The 12125-nt window shown below is 56.5% G+C and overlaps 1 protein-coding gene across 1 annotated transcript in view; it reads left to right on the top strand.

Moving 5' to 3' along the window:
* The first annotated feature begins 3222 nt into the window (after positions 1 to 3222).
* Positions 3223 to 12125, top strand: part of MEGF6 (multiple EGF like domains 6) — a 140987-nt gene continuing 132084 nt past the window's right edge. Inside the window, exon 1 of the mRNA XM_007945523.1 lies at positions 3223 to 3353. Coding sequence (XP_007943714.1) covers positions 3223 to 3353 — 131 coding nt within the window. The remainder of the gene's footprint in view (positions 3354 to 12125) is intronic.

Raw genomic sequence — 12125 nt, 5'->3', positions numbered from 1 at the left:
GTTTTTGGTGACATGGGTGCCATCTGTGCAGGAGGACATTTCAGAACGTAGACAATTGTCACTGGCTTTTCCCTCTCATTTCAGCCTGTGCAGAGGAGATGCACTGGGGGTGGACGGTGGGCAGGGCTAGCATACACCAGGACCACCCAGGGTCTCCCCTTCTCCATGAAGCTTTGTGAGGGGGCCTTGCTTTGAGATGTAAGCTCTGGGCAGGTGTTTCAATCATCCCGAAATGGGCCTGAGAATGACAGCTTTGTCTGGGGCCCAGGAAGACCACAGACCTCCCTTCTAGGTAGACTCATCCCACCTGGACTGGTTTGTGGAAAGAGGCTGTACATTCCCAAGAGTGCCTCCCAGACTCCTACAGGGTCATTTCTGTTGTTTTAAACCTCCAGCCTGTGGTAGTTTGTAATGGCAGCTCTGGGAAACCAATATGGGGACCCTTCCAACCCAAGTATGTGTGTAGAGGTTAGGCATTTGTGTGTGAGGTTATCTATTTCTGTAAAAATAGTAAATTAACATATTACTGTATCACTTTTCTTAAAAAAGGTCTTCGCTGTTGTATGTTGCAGATCCCACAAAACCTGGCTCCGCCCCTGCCCAGAAACCTTTTTAACCCAAAGGATGCATTGGAAGGTCTTTCATTCAAGTTGCAGACTTTTCTGAAATCATTAGTTATCTACCCACCCTCACCCTGGGGCCTCCGGAGGTAGCATGGAATTCAGGGAGTAGCTGGTGAACATTCTTAAAGGTAGTAATTCATTCAACTGTCCATTTTTGTGCCAATTATAGCTCTGGAAGAGCTGTAAAGATGTGGAAAAATGGGTGGACCTGCTAGGATGAGGTGGGGTATGGGGAAGAGAGCCACAACCACACAATCATATTATGAACTGGGGGAGGCTTTCTTGGGATGGGCTCCGGTGTTAGTTGGCCCTGACTCAAGCACACAGGAATGAAAAGCTGCCCGGTCCTGCGCCGTCCCCATGATTGGTTGCAGATCTGACCATTTTACTTCATAGGGCTTTCACTGGCTGAGGTTTGGAAGTAGGTTGCCAGGCCTTTCTTCTCGGTCTATCTTTGTCTGGAAGCTCTGGTGAAACCTGTTCAGCATCATGGCAACACACAAGCCTCCACTGACAGACAGATGGTGGCTGTGCATGGGGTGCACTGGTTAAGAATCAAACCAGGTCTTCGGCATGAGAGGAGAGAATTCTACCACCGAACCACCACAGCCTCACCCCACTCCTAAGTACCTAACCTTAACGACTTTATTTCGAGGTGGATCAGGAAGAACGTTGTCCTCAAACCTGGGCTGGGGCTGGCCTTCAGTACTCTGATCTCAGGGAAGGGTGGGTGGATGAGGGGCACAGGGACAAGGTGAAGAGCAGAGCAGGCCATCTGTTAGGCAGACTGGGTCAAGTCTGGGGTCTTAGTGAGCAGGGCACCCACTTGTGTTTGGGATTTCTGAAGCCAGTGAGATGGGCATCATGTGGACTTGGATGTACTACATGAGCTGTAACACTGATTCGTAAGCAGAAGGCCCCTGGAGTTGGACCCTATACCTAGTCCCCAAGTCTGCACTTTATAGGCCGGGTGGCTTGGGGTGCTGCATTCCCCAAGGTTCCTCATTTGAAAAGCAGGGATGGCAGTTCTGCTGGCTTGGGGGTACCCCCTTTCGCATTCAGGTGATTATAACCCTCTAGGTATGCAGAGAGGGTGGCTGGTGCATGTCCCCTGTGCCTTGACAGTTGGGGTTCTTGCCTCCCCAAACCCTCCCCAGCAGGGGCTCCAAGGCTCTGTGTGAGGGGTGGGGAATTCTTGTGGTTTCCGCATTGGCCAGATCCCATGAAGTTTGGAGGAGGATGGTCCCAAAAGAGAGGGGCTCTGTCAGGCCTCCCGACTGCAGCTGGTCTGCACGCCCCTGGGGCTAGGATGGAGTTGTCCTGAGCACAGAAGCAGCTGATGAATATATCCAATTGCTCTCCCCAGTCTGGCCCCACACAACCTGCACCACAAAGGGTTCACCTTCCTCCACTCTTCAAAGACCTCCTTCAGGACCCACTACTAGCCTTGCAGTAAATCAATCGCATATCGGAACCAGGTTTCAAAGAGAGAAATAACAAACGCAGAGCAATGGCCTCATGCGGATGGCGCCTCTGGCACAGAAATAGGGAGACATATGCCCAGGGAATGCTGGGTGCCCAAAGGGGGTGCCTAGGGCGCACGGCGACGGAAGAGGCTACTGGTCCAGCGCCTGGGGTGCTGGGGTGAACGTGGACGAAGGTCGCGAGGAGCATAAGCCGAGGTCGGCTTTCCCGGGATTTGGGGAGAGACGGGAGGGCTGGGGGTCTGAAAGCGTCCGTGGTCAGCTACCTCTTAGGCCCGTGGCCCTCCCGCCTCGCTGCTGCTGCATTGAGTGCAGGGCGCTGTGCTGTGGCGACCCGCCTCGCTGCAGTTGGTCATTCAGGTCTTTCAGCCTACCTGGGACTTCCAGCCTGAGAAGAGCTGGGAGTGTTAATGAGCTGCGCGGGTTGGGGGCGGGGCGCGGGTCCGGGCGAGTTCAGGGACTTGCTGCGGGCCGGGTGGGAGCTGAGGAGGGGCGGGGATGGGGCGGAGACGCAGGCGGGGCCAAGGTCCAAGCAGGGATCGTGGTTGTAGCGCAATCGGGGGGCGTGCCCATGGTGGGGCGGGGCCAGGGAGGATGCTGAGGGGGCGGGACCGGGAGCGTGCCTGGGGCGGAGCAGGGCCTGGGTCTAGCCAAAGCTGGGCGGGGTCGGGGCGAGCCGGGGCCGGAAAGGCTGGGGCGAGGGGTCGGGGCGGGATCAGAGGTGTGCTGGGGTCGGGAGGGGCTGGGGGGCTGGGAGCGGGGCCAGTCGGGGGGGACCTCGGCTGGCGGAGGGCGAGTCAGGGGGCGTGCCTGGGGTGGGCCGGCATCCGGGAGCGTGTCTCCGCGTACACTGGGTTACTGCTGCGGCGGGAGCGCGGGCTCGGCGTCGAGTGTCTGGCGGGCGGACCTGGCGCTCAGGTCTCTGTGCAGCCCCTCCAGGCGAGGCGGGCAGCTGAGCCTCCACACCTGCAGTGGCCCTTGGGCCCCAGGCACCTGTGGCTGTGTTCAGTGTGCCCTCTCCGGCCATGACTCAAGTGAAGGTGGCTCCGAAGGGCCGCCGGGATTGCCTTTGAACTGGGCCCGGATAGGGGGATTCGGCGCGAGGCTGCGGCACAATGACTTTCCTCCTGAAGGCGAGGACACCTGAGCGAGCGGCGGGGCGCGCAGTGGCCCTGACCCTCGTGCTGCTACTCCCCGCCCTGGCCGCCGGCGCGCCGCCGCGCCTGCCCCGGCTGCAGCCCAGCATGTGAGTAGCGGGCGCTCCGGAGGCTTTGTCGTTCGGGCACCGAGAACAATCGACCTTTTGCCTTAACTGTGGAGGGGGTGGCCGCGGCAGAGTTCCAGGCTTGGGTTGTGGGGAGGCCCCAGCGGCGAGGCACCTAGCCTCCTCCCCTTCCTCTTCTCCGTGCGCTCCCGGCTGCAGTGCGAACCTGAACCTTCTACGTGATTTGCACGCCGAGGCAGATGCTGTACTTTCGAAAAGAATTGGAGGAGTTTGGGCCCTCGCCGGCAGGTTTAGCTTGGAGGGGGGAAAGTAAGCAGCATGGCCCCACTTTTTCCAAAGCCTGGATCCTGGGGTCTGATCTAGGGGCCGGGTGGGGTGTGCGCAGGGAAGGGGTGTGTGTGCACAGACCTCAGGGGGCTGCATAGAGTTGGTTTCAGTGTTAACTAAACACGTGTCTTGTGGGCTGCTGGAGAGACACTGGGGAGAAGGAATTTAGTACCAGAATGGCAGGAAGAGAGGGTCAGGGAGTGAGTGAGATGAATTTAATTTTGAAAGATGATTCCTCAACCAGCCGTTCAGCGGTCTCTCTTTAACAGCAAATCAGTCCTGTGTTGGCCTCAAAGGAAACTGGTGCTGAAGTCAGCTGATGCAGAGGGGGGACATCTAGTGGTGGCCCCCACCTCCATGGTTCCTGCAGGGTGCTGAGTCTAGGCCTGCAGAGCTTGGAGAGGTTTGGAGACAAAGTGGTACTGCAGTGGGGGGCAGGTGGGCTGCCCTTGTCAGCGCAGGGAGAGCAGGCTGGTTCTGGCTCAGACCTCATGGCTGATTGCCTGTCTGGCTACCCTTTCCAGAGCAGCAAAAGGTGTTTGCTGACCTCCTCCCATCCAGTGCTCCCCCAAAGACCCGGCGCTGAAGGCCCCCCAGGTGCACACCTGGTCTCCAAGGATGGAGCTGCAGCTGCTAGGTCTCTGGGGTCAGAGAAGGGACAGAGAGAGGAAGGGCCTCCAGGTGGAGCTGGGGACAGTAGCAGGCCTACACTCCTAGATCCCCACTGTGGTCTTTGTTGTACTCAAGCAGGAAGGTCTCCTTTCCACAGAAGCTGTGGCTCTGGGTTGGGGAATTTGCATCCAGAAACATGAATAGCCTAGGTCCCAACTCTCAGCTACACACTCCTCTTTCCTGGGAACACTTGAGTTACTCCAGGTGTCCCTGCAGCTACAGATGGGTTGTAGGAGGGGGTTTGGCTGCTCACCAGCCCTGCTCTCCAGATGGATGGCCAAAGATGTCCAGTACTGAAGGCACCAAGGTGTTCCAGGGCATTGGTTCCAGGGGGTGGACAACTGCACAGTGGATGCAGGTAGATGTCTCTGCCCTTCAGAGGGGGCTTCTGACCCTGGCACGCTTGTTGGTATTGCCACCACCCTTCCTGGGCCCCTCTCCACTCCCTTGGGCTTCCTGAACTCTCAGAGAGTGGAGCCCAAAGCCCCTTTCCCTGCGCTCTGCCTGTGAGCTGGTAGGACAGTGTTTGAACCAGTGTAGGTGGATTAGATGACCCACGCCATGGGGGTCCATAGGATCATTGCTTGTTGCTCTGCCTCCACTCAGTGCTCAGACTCTCCTCCTCCACAGTACCTCTTCCCATCATCATGTCCCCTTCTCTGGGGCCTGGGCCCCCATTCCTTGCCCCGGGGCTCAGCCACCGGGTCTGCCATTCTCAAACTACACTACAGACACACATGTGAATCTGAGCTCCCGGAGGGCTATGGGTCGTTGTCCAAAATCTTTTTGTCTCTTAACCTGGCATGTGCCAACACACAGTGGGGCTGCAGCAGGCCTGGTCTGGCTGGCTGGTTGCAGGGATGAGGGCTCTGGGTTCTCTGCTGGGTTATGATGACAAGGATACCAGCCAGCAACTTATTCTGCTGAGCAGAAAGGGAGTGGTCATCAGTGGGCTCCAAGAGGGGCAGGTTTTGTTATTGGGCAGGGGAGGGGACCAGAGGACAGTGAGGGTCCTTGTCCTGGCTAGTCCTCTCCTCCTGCTACCATCCTCTTTGGGGAAATCTGGCCAGCTGGCAGGGTTGGGCACAGGGATGCTGCACCCCTTTAGCCATGGTTCCTGAACTGTTGGCAGCCAAGTTTCAACACCTCCCGCCTGACTGAGTGTAAGGAAGGGGTGCTGTGGGTAGAGCCCCCTGACTCACAGCCCTAGGTGCTCTGTGGCCTTTTGGGATCTGTTGGGGCCATGCGCATAGCCTGCCATTCAGCTCCCACTGACTGGCTGTGGTTCTTCTGGGGGTGGCTTTTTTTTTTTGCTTTCAAAGTGAATTTCTGCTGTCGCGGAAGAATGGCTTGTCTTTCCTTCCTGGGACTTGGAACAACTGCTGACCACATGCAGGGCAGTCTGAGACTGCTGGGAGCAGTGCCCAGCAACAGGGAGACAGATGTCCCCGTAAACTGGCTCCAGCCGGCTCGAGGCCCGAGGCTCTGTGGTTCAGAGCAGACTCACAGCACTCCCTGGGGTTGGACTCACCTCTGGGTAGCTGGGCTGCAAAAAGGGCTCATCTTCAGAATAGGTAGTTGTACTGCACCCATCGTCCAGGGCAGGAGGGCCCCCTGGCTCAAGTCCAATCTTGCAAGTACCTCTTTGGAAAGGCCCTCAGGCCTGAGACGGCCCCACTCCCTGGTGCTGAGCCCCACCTCCCCTTAGGAAACCCCACCCCTCACGGAATTAGGCTGTGACTGCTATGCTGTGCTTCCCCTTTGTGGCCTCAGAGTTTCACAGCATGTAGGGCTCCATGTCCTGCCTCTCGTGGGGCCTGAGGCTGTGCTGTGGGGGCTGAAGTGTGCTGTGGGCGTGGCTGTCAAGGCATCCGGAGGAATGTACATCCACTGCTGGCTGCTCTGTGCCAGGCCCTGTACACCTGATGTGGCAGGTATTATCTCATTGTCCAGTGGAGGGGCCTGCAGGTCCAAGGGTGTCCTGCTCAGGTGACAGCATCTCAGGGCCAGAACGTGGCCCACCCACCCCAGAGCCTGACATTTTCCCACCTGCTCACTGATTCATGGCCAGGGAAGCCTGTCCAAGGGAGCTGGGTAGGTACTAATGAGCCTTTAAAGGAAAGGAGAGGGAGGCCTTCTCCTGCGTCAGCCCACCCCATGGACAAGGTCTCCTTATGCGGGTTCTCACCTGTATGAGGCCAGTTGCCCTCAAGCCCTGGTTTGGCCATCTATCCTCAGGTTCAAATCCTGATGTGCTTGTCATTAGGGTCCTGGGTAATTGGCTACCCTTGAGGGATACTTCCTGTGTGCCCCTTGGTCCACAACTCCATGCCCCATGAGCCCAGTCTACTGGGGAGCAGATAGTCTGACAGCTGGGATGGGGTATGGGAACTGCGTCTCCTTCCCACTGCAAGGGCCAGATAGGCCCGTCTGCTCCATTTTACCAGTGATCTGTGAGTTTTAATCTTGTCTCTGTTGGTCCTCCTCCGGGGTCTGTCGATTTTCTCTTTGTTCTGTTCTCAGCCAACCGCCCTCTGTCGCCACAGCTGCTCTTCCCCTCCACCCTTCCAGATGGAAAAGCTGCCATTGTTGTCTGTCTGAGGGGCTGGAGCTCTACCACAGACTGCTGGCCTGAGGCAGGGCCTGGAACCATTTTTGCAGAGGACTTGTTGTGCCTGGGAAGGTGGCTGGCCTTGTGGGCAGCATGCTGGCTCTCTGTGGCCCATGTTGACCATGGTGGCCCTAGAGGGCTCTCAGAGATGTGGGGCTGGGACGAGCATCACAATGGAGCCTCTGGGGGTGGGGATAGGAGAATGAGGCAGTGAATGGTGCAGAAGGGCTTCTCTGTGAACCAAAGTGGGGTGGGTGAGAGGTTGTGATTGGCACCTTCAGTGTTGTCAACAGCACTTTCTAGCAGCAGCCCACATCGAGGTTTGAGGAAGGGGTAGGAAGGAAAAGGAGGTGCTCAGAGGAGAACACCAGTCCCACCCAGGTTTCCTGACAAGCTCTGATATTCTCAAGGCCTATGTGGGCTGTTTTCCCCACCTTCTGCCTGGTGGCCAGACCACTGCCCAGCTCTGACATTGTATGTGTTGGGCTGAGCCAGCCCTGAGAGCATGGCCAGCACTTTGGACAGGGATGTAGGGACTAAAAATGCTGAGATGTTCTTTGAGCCAGACCTGTGCCACGTTCCTGACAGGCCAGATCTCATTTCAGGTATGCAAGAGCCCTTGGGTGTATGGTGGGATCACCCCAGTGTACAGAGGCTGAAATGAGGATGGAGAACGGGCCAGGCTGCAGACTGGGCTGTCTGCTCCAACCTGTGCTGATAATCACCAGGTCACTTCCACCCTCAAAGGAGGGTGGGGTCCTGCAGCAACGGCCCCTGCAGCGTAGGGCTATTTCAGAGTTGAGGAAACTCTGCAGCCAGGAAGCTCCAGACCTCTAGCACCACTCCCTACTGGCCCCCTCCTCTTCTGCCCACTCTTTACGGTAAGAGAGTGAGGTAGGTGTTGGCTTTGGGTCTCATAGCAGATAATTACACTACAGGCATAGGTGTGGGCAAAAGCACGGGGTAAGAATGATGGAGCATCTATGGAAGTTCGTTTGGGCCTGACTTTTTTTCCTGGAAGGATACACGGCTGATTCCCTGACGCAGCCACAGCACTGGGGAGAGTGCCAGCTGACACTGCCGGGTTGTCAGGAGCCCTGCTCTCCTAGCTCACTGACTCTCACACCAGCCTGGTGAGGGCAGTGTTATCTCCCCATTTTACAGAGGAGGTAACTGAGGTGTGAGCAGTGAAGCTCCCTGCCCATCCTATTAGTTGTCTGTGTGGAGCTGAGGGACTGTGCTAAAGTAGGCATGTGTTAGAACTCTGGGGCTCCTTAAAACCAGGTATGAGGCCACCCCTGCAGGTTCTGGGGTGGTTGGGTGGTTTGCATTTCTAACAGTGAATGGGGACCCCGCTTTGAGAACTCCATGCCATCCTGCCTGACACGGTCCTGGGCTTGGGGGTCAGTGGGCAAACACATTCGTGAGTTCCAGTGGCTAAGATTTACGCGCCCTTTAAAATGTCTGGCTCTTACCCAAACTCTGATTCTCTCTTAATGGTGTGTCTGCCAGCAGCAGAGACAGGAAACAGGTCTCTTCAAGGATAGGGGTCTGGGGAGAGGGTATTTACAAAGGCATATGGGGTAGGGGTAGGTGGTAACAGGGGACCACTTTGCACCCCAGGGCTAAGGACAAGGAAAATCCAGCTCCCTGGATCTGGGGATAGGGGACTACAGCTGGAGACAAGGGTGCCGGGGCTGTGTCTAGGAGCTCAGGGAGGGATTGGGGAGTATGTACCCCAGCTGCTCTCTCCTCCCACCCTCTAGACTCTTGCTGGGGCACCACTGGCATGGCGTCTAATGCCAGAGGGCTGAGAAGTGTGTGGTGTTTGTGTCTGTGTGTGTGTACGTGCAGTATGGAATCCATAAAGGTCGCCACCCACCCCCACTCCCCACCCCGGTCGGGACACAGCGCAAGGTGGGATGGAGGAGACTACCTAGTCTCAGTGCTGTGGGCTGGGGGTGGGGGTGGGGTCAGAAATGAGGCCTGGAGGAGTGCAGGCAGGGGCTGGCCCCCCAGGGTGGGACCCAGGCAGAGGAGCCGCTCATCCCTGGTGATGAGACCCCTGGGTCTGCTCTAATCCCCTGCCCCAGGCATCTTCCCGTGTTCTCACTCCAGAACCCCCAGCCCAAGGACCTAAAGTCATTGCTGTGGCACTGGAAGAACTGGGTCCCCACATCCTCTGCCAGCCCTCCAGGGTGCAGAGTCCTGCAGTGCTAGGGAGGCAGAAGGGCCTGGTCTTCACAGAAGCTCTGCTTTTCATTAGCAGGTGACCTTGTGCAGACCACTATGGTGGTGGTGGGGGGCGGGGGTGGGTCATGACCTCTCCCAGAGGCATTGGGGAATTGATGATCAAACCAGGAGGCACTCCAGAAATGCATCGTCTCTCCCTTCTCACCCTCCTTATTAGGAGGCAGACTTTTGGAAGTCCTTCCCTCTACCTCAGGCCTTGGCTGATTCTGTGGGGCTGGAAGAGTCAACAGCAGAGCCCTTCCGACCCACCCAGGGGTCTGTGCACCGCTGGCTAACCCAGACTGCAGGGTCAGAAATGGTGCTCCAGGTGGCCATGAAGGTTGCCAGGCCGCGGTTGCTGATCACATCCAGGTGTTCCTGGCAGACCCTGGACCCCACCCCTGACAGGCAGCCTTTGCTCTTTTCCTTCAGAGCCCTCACTCTGCAGTGATCCCAGGCTCAGGCTTCTGGATGAACTCCCTGAAAGTAGAGCAGCCTCTGTTTGGGATGGGATGTTTGGAAGCTGAGCAGGCAGGCATGTGCAGGGTGTGTGTGTGTGTGCAGGGCAGCCATGATGAGCATGGCCTTCAGAAGCCATAGGGAAAGAGGAAATGGTCTTTCTTTCTTAGAGTATCACTGGTGCATGGGCAAAGGCCCAGGGTCTGAGGGACATGCCCAGGTGGGGGGCTTGGGCATGTGGGCTTGTAAGGAGGTCACATAGGTGTAGGTGCAGGGGCTGTGGGGCCACAGGAAGTGCTGTGACCTGCTGGAGCCAGGATGGAGAAATTGGGGAAGGGGTAGCCTATGACAACTACCTCCCTGCCCCTCCTAGGGAGCCTCTAGATTGGAGCACAGGGAAGTGGGGGCAGGGCTGTGCCTCGCCTCATGGCTGAGGAGACAAACGCAGAGCTCTCTGCACATAGAGAAGCAAGGCCTGTTGTGCTCCAAGGTGCCTGACCTTTCCTGCGACGCCACATGCCCTTTCCCGACAGTGGGACTCTGGCAGAGGAGCCAAACCTGCTCCTGGAATTTGCCTCCATAGAGACCACCCTCGTCCCTAAATCAGGGCAGGCCTGGGCAGGCCTGCGCTCCGGGCCTCTCTGGCCTGTCTCTGGAATGCTCTTCCTGTTGACCTCTCCCCAGCAGGGCAGGAGCCTTCACAAACAGATTGCCCTTGCCTCATCTGCTTTGAGGCTTTGGTTGGGTCAGGAAGCCTGACTTGCGGTCACCTTCTGCAGCTGGTGCCCCCTTCACCCAGCTTGTACAATAACCCAGGGGCTGGTGAGGCCCTGGGAGGCTGAGGCCTCAGTGGGCAGGGAGCATTCTGCCGGATGAAGTGGGTGCGGCCAGAGCGGTTTAGTCTGGTTTCACTGCCACCATCCCCTCCTTTGTGAGTGTGATACACTTGTTGTCCAAGCCTTCACCTTGGGGTCAAGGATGCTGCATCCCCCCTTGCTGTCCCCTCCTCCATGTTCCCTGAGTGACCCACTCTCTTCCACACCCATTCTGCTCTAGCTTGTCCCTCTGCTCAGAGCTATCTCTTGCTCTGCCCATGTGGCCCTGCATGATGGGGCTTGTGTCTAAAGTGAGTAGGGCTGGTGGGGAGCGAGTGTGGCTTTGGGGTCAGGTGGACATTCTGGGATGTACAGTGTCAGGCACTACCCCTCACTGTCCCTCAGCTCCCTGTCTATTGAGGGGGCAGTGAGGCCTCTTACAGGGGTCTCAGAGGATGAGAAGCCGGGCCATGTGGGATCAAGGCCTGTGCACTGTGTCTTAGTCTCCTAAGGCTACTGGGACAGAAGTACCACAAATAGGGGTTCTTTTTTTTTAGATTGTGATTTGGGTGAAAGTTTACAGAGCAAATTCACTTTCCATACAGCAGTTCACATATACATTGTCTCATGACATTGACTACAATTTACCCCAATGCAACAGCTCCCCTCCCACTTCCTCCTGATAGTTACCTCTTCCCTGTGTCCATCCCTTCATGCACTCCTGCCCCCCGAGCTGTCTCCCTGTGCATAGGCAGCCCTTCTCTCTCCCATGCTTGTCCTCTCCAAGGAGTGTCTCTACCTCAGGTACATGTTCAACTCCTATGCCTATCTGTTGTTTGGCTGGAAGCCACAGGTGTGTGTTCAGTTCCAGACCTGAAGGGCAACTAGGGGCCATGGTCTCAGTGGTTCTATCAGGTGCCATCAGACCAGCAAACCTGGTACCCCCCCCCCTTTTTTTTTCCAAATGATTTTGAGTTATGTTCCACATTATTCTCCCTCTCTATCCCGGATCTCCTACTAGATCCTCCTCCAAGTGGTTGACAGTGGTAGCCAGGCACCATCTAGTTCTTCTAGTCTCATAGTCGTATAGGCTGAAAATTGCATGGTGTACCAGATGTGAGGACTAATTGTTTCTACGAATGTTTGTTTTTCTTCATTCTTCTTTGCTCTGGACGAGGAGAGACCCATCGTTGCATTTAGATGGCTGCTTGCAAGCTTTTAAGATCCCAGTCACTACTCACCAAAGTAGTAGGTGGAACAATATTTTGTGCAGTATGTCATGCCAATTGAGCTTGATGTCCCAAATAGGAGTTCTTAAAAAACAGAAATTTATTTTCCTCTGGAGGCTGGAAGTCCAAATTCAGAGTGTGGTTCTAGGGTTGTTGTTGTTAGGTGCTGTTGAGTTGTTTCCGACTCATAGCGACCCCATGCACAGCAGAGCGAAACACTGCCCGATCCCGCGCCAGCTCCATGATCCCTGCTATCCTTGAGCCCATCATCGCAGCCACCATGTCAAACCATCTCATTGAAGGCCTCCCCCTCTTTCGTCGACCCTCCACCCTACCAAGCATGACATCCTTCTCCAAGAAATGGTCCCTTCTGACAACATGACCAAAGTAGGTGAGACAAAGTCTGGCCATTCTTGCTTCCAAGGAGGATTCTGGCTGCACTTCCTCC

The sequence above is a fragment of the Orycteropus afer genome, unplaced genomic scaffold, assembly GCF_000298275.1.
Source record: "Orycteropus afer afer isolate SDZICR_OR568_19922 unplaced genomic scaffold, OryAfe1.0 scaffold00136, whole genome shotgun sequence".
In the NCBI taxonomy this organism is placed as follows: domain Eukaryota; kingdom Metazoa; phylum Chordata; class Mammalia; order Tubulidentata; family Orycteropodidae; genus Orycteropus; species Orycteropus afer.
This window is presented reverse-complemented; position numbering and strand designations above follow the sequence as displayed.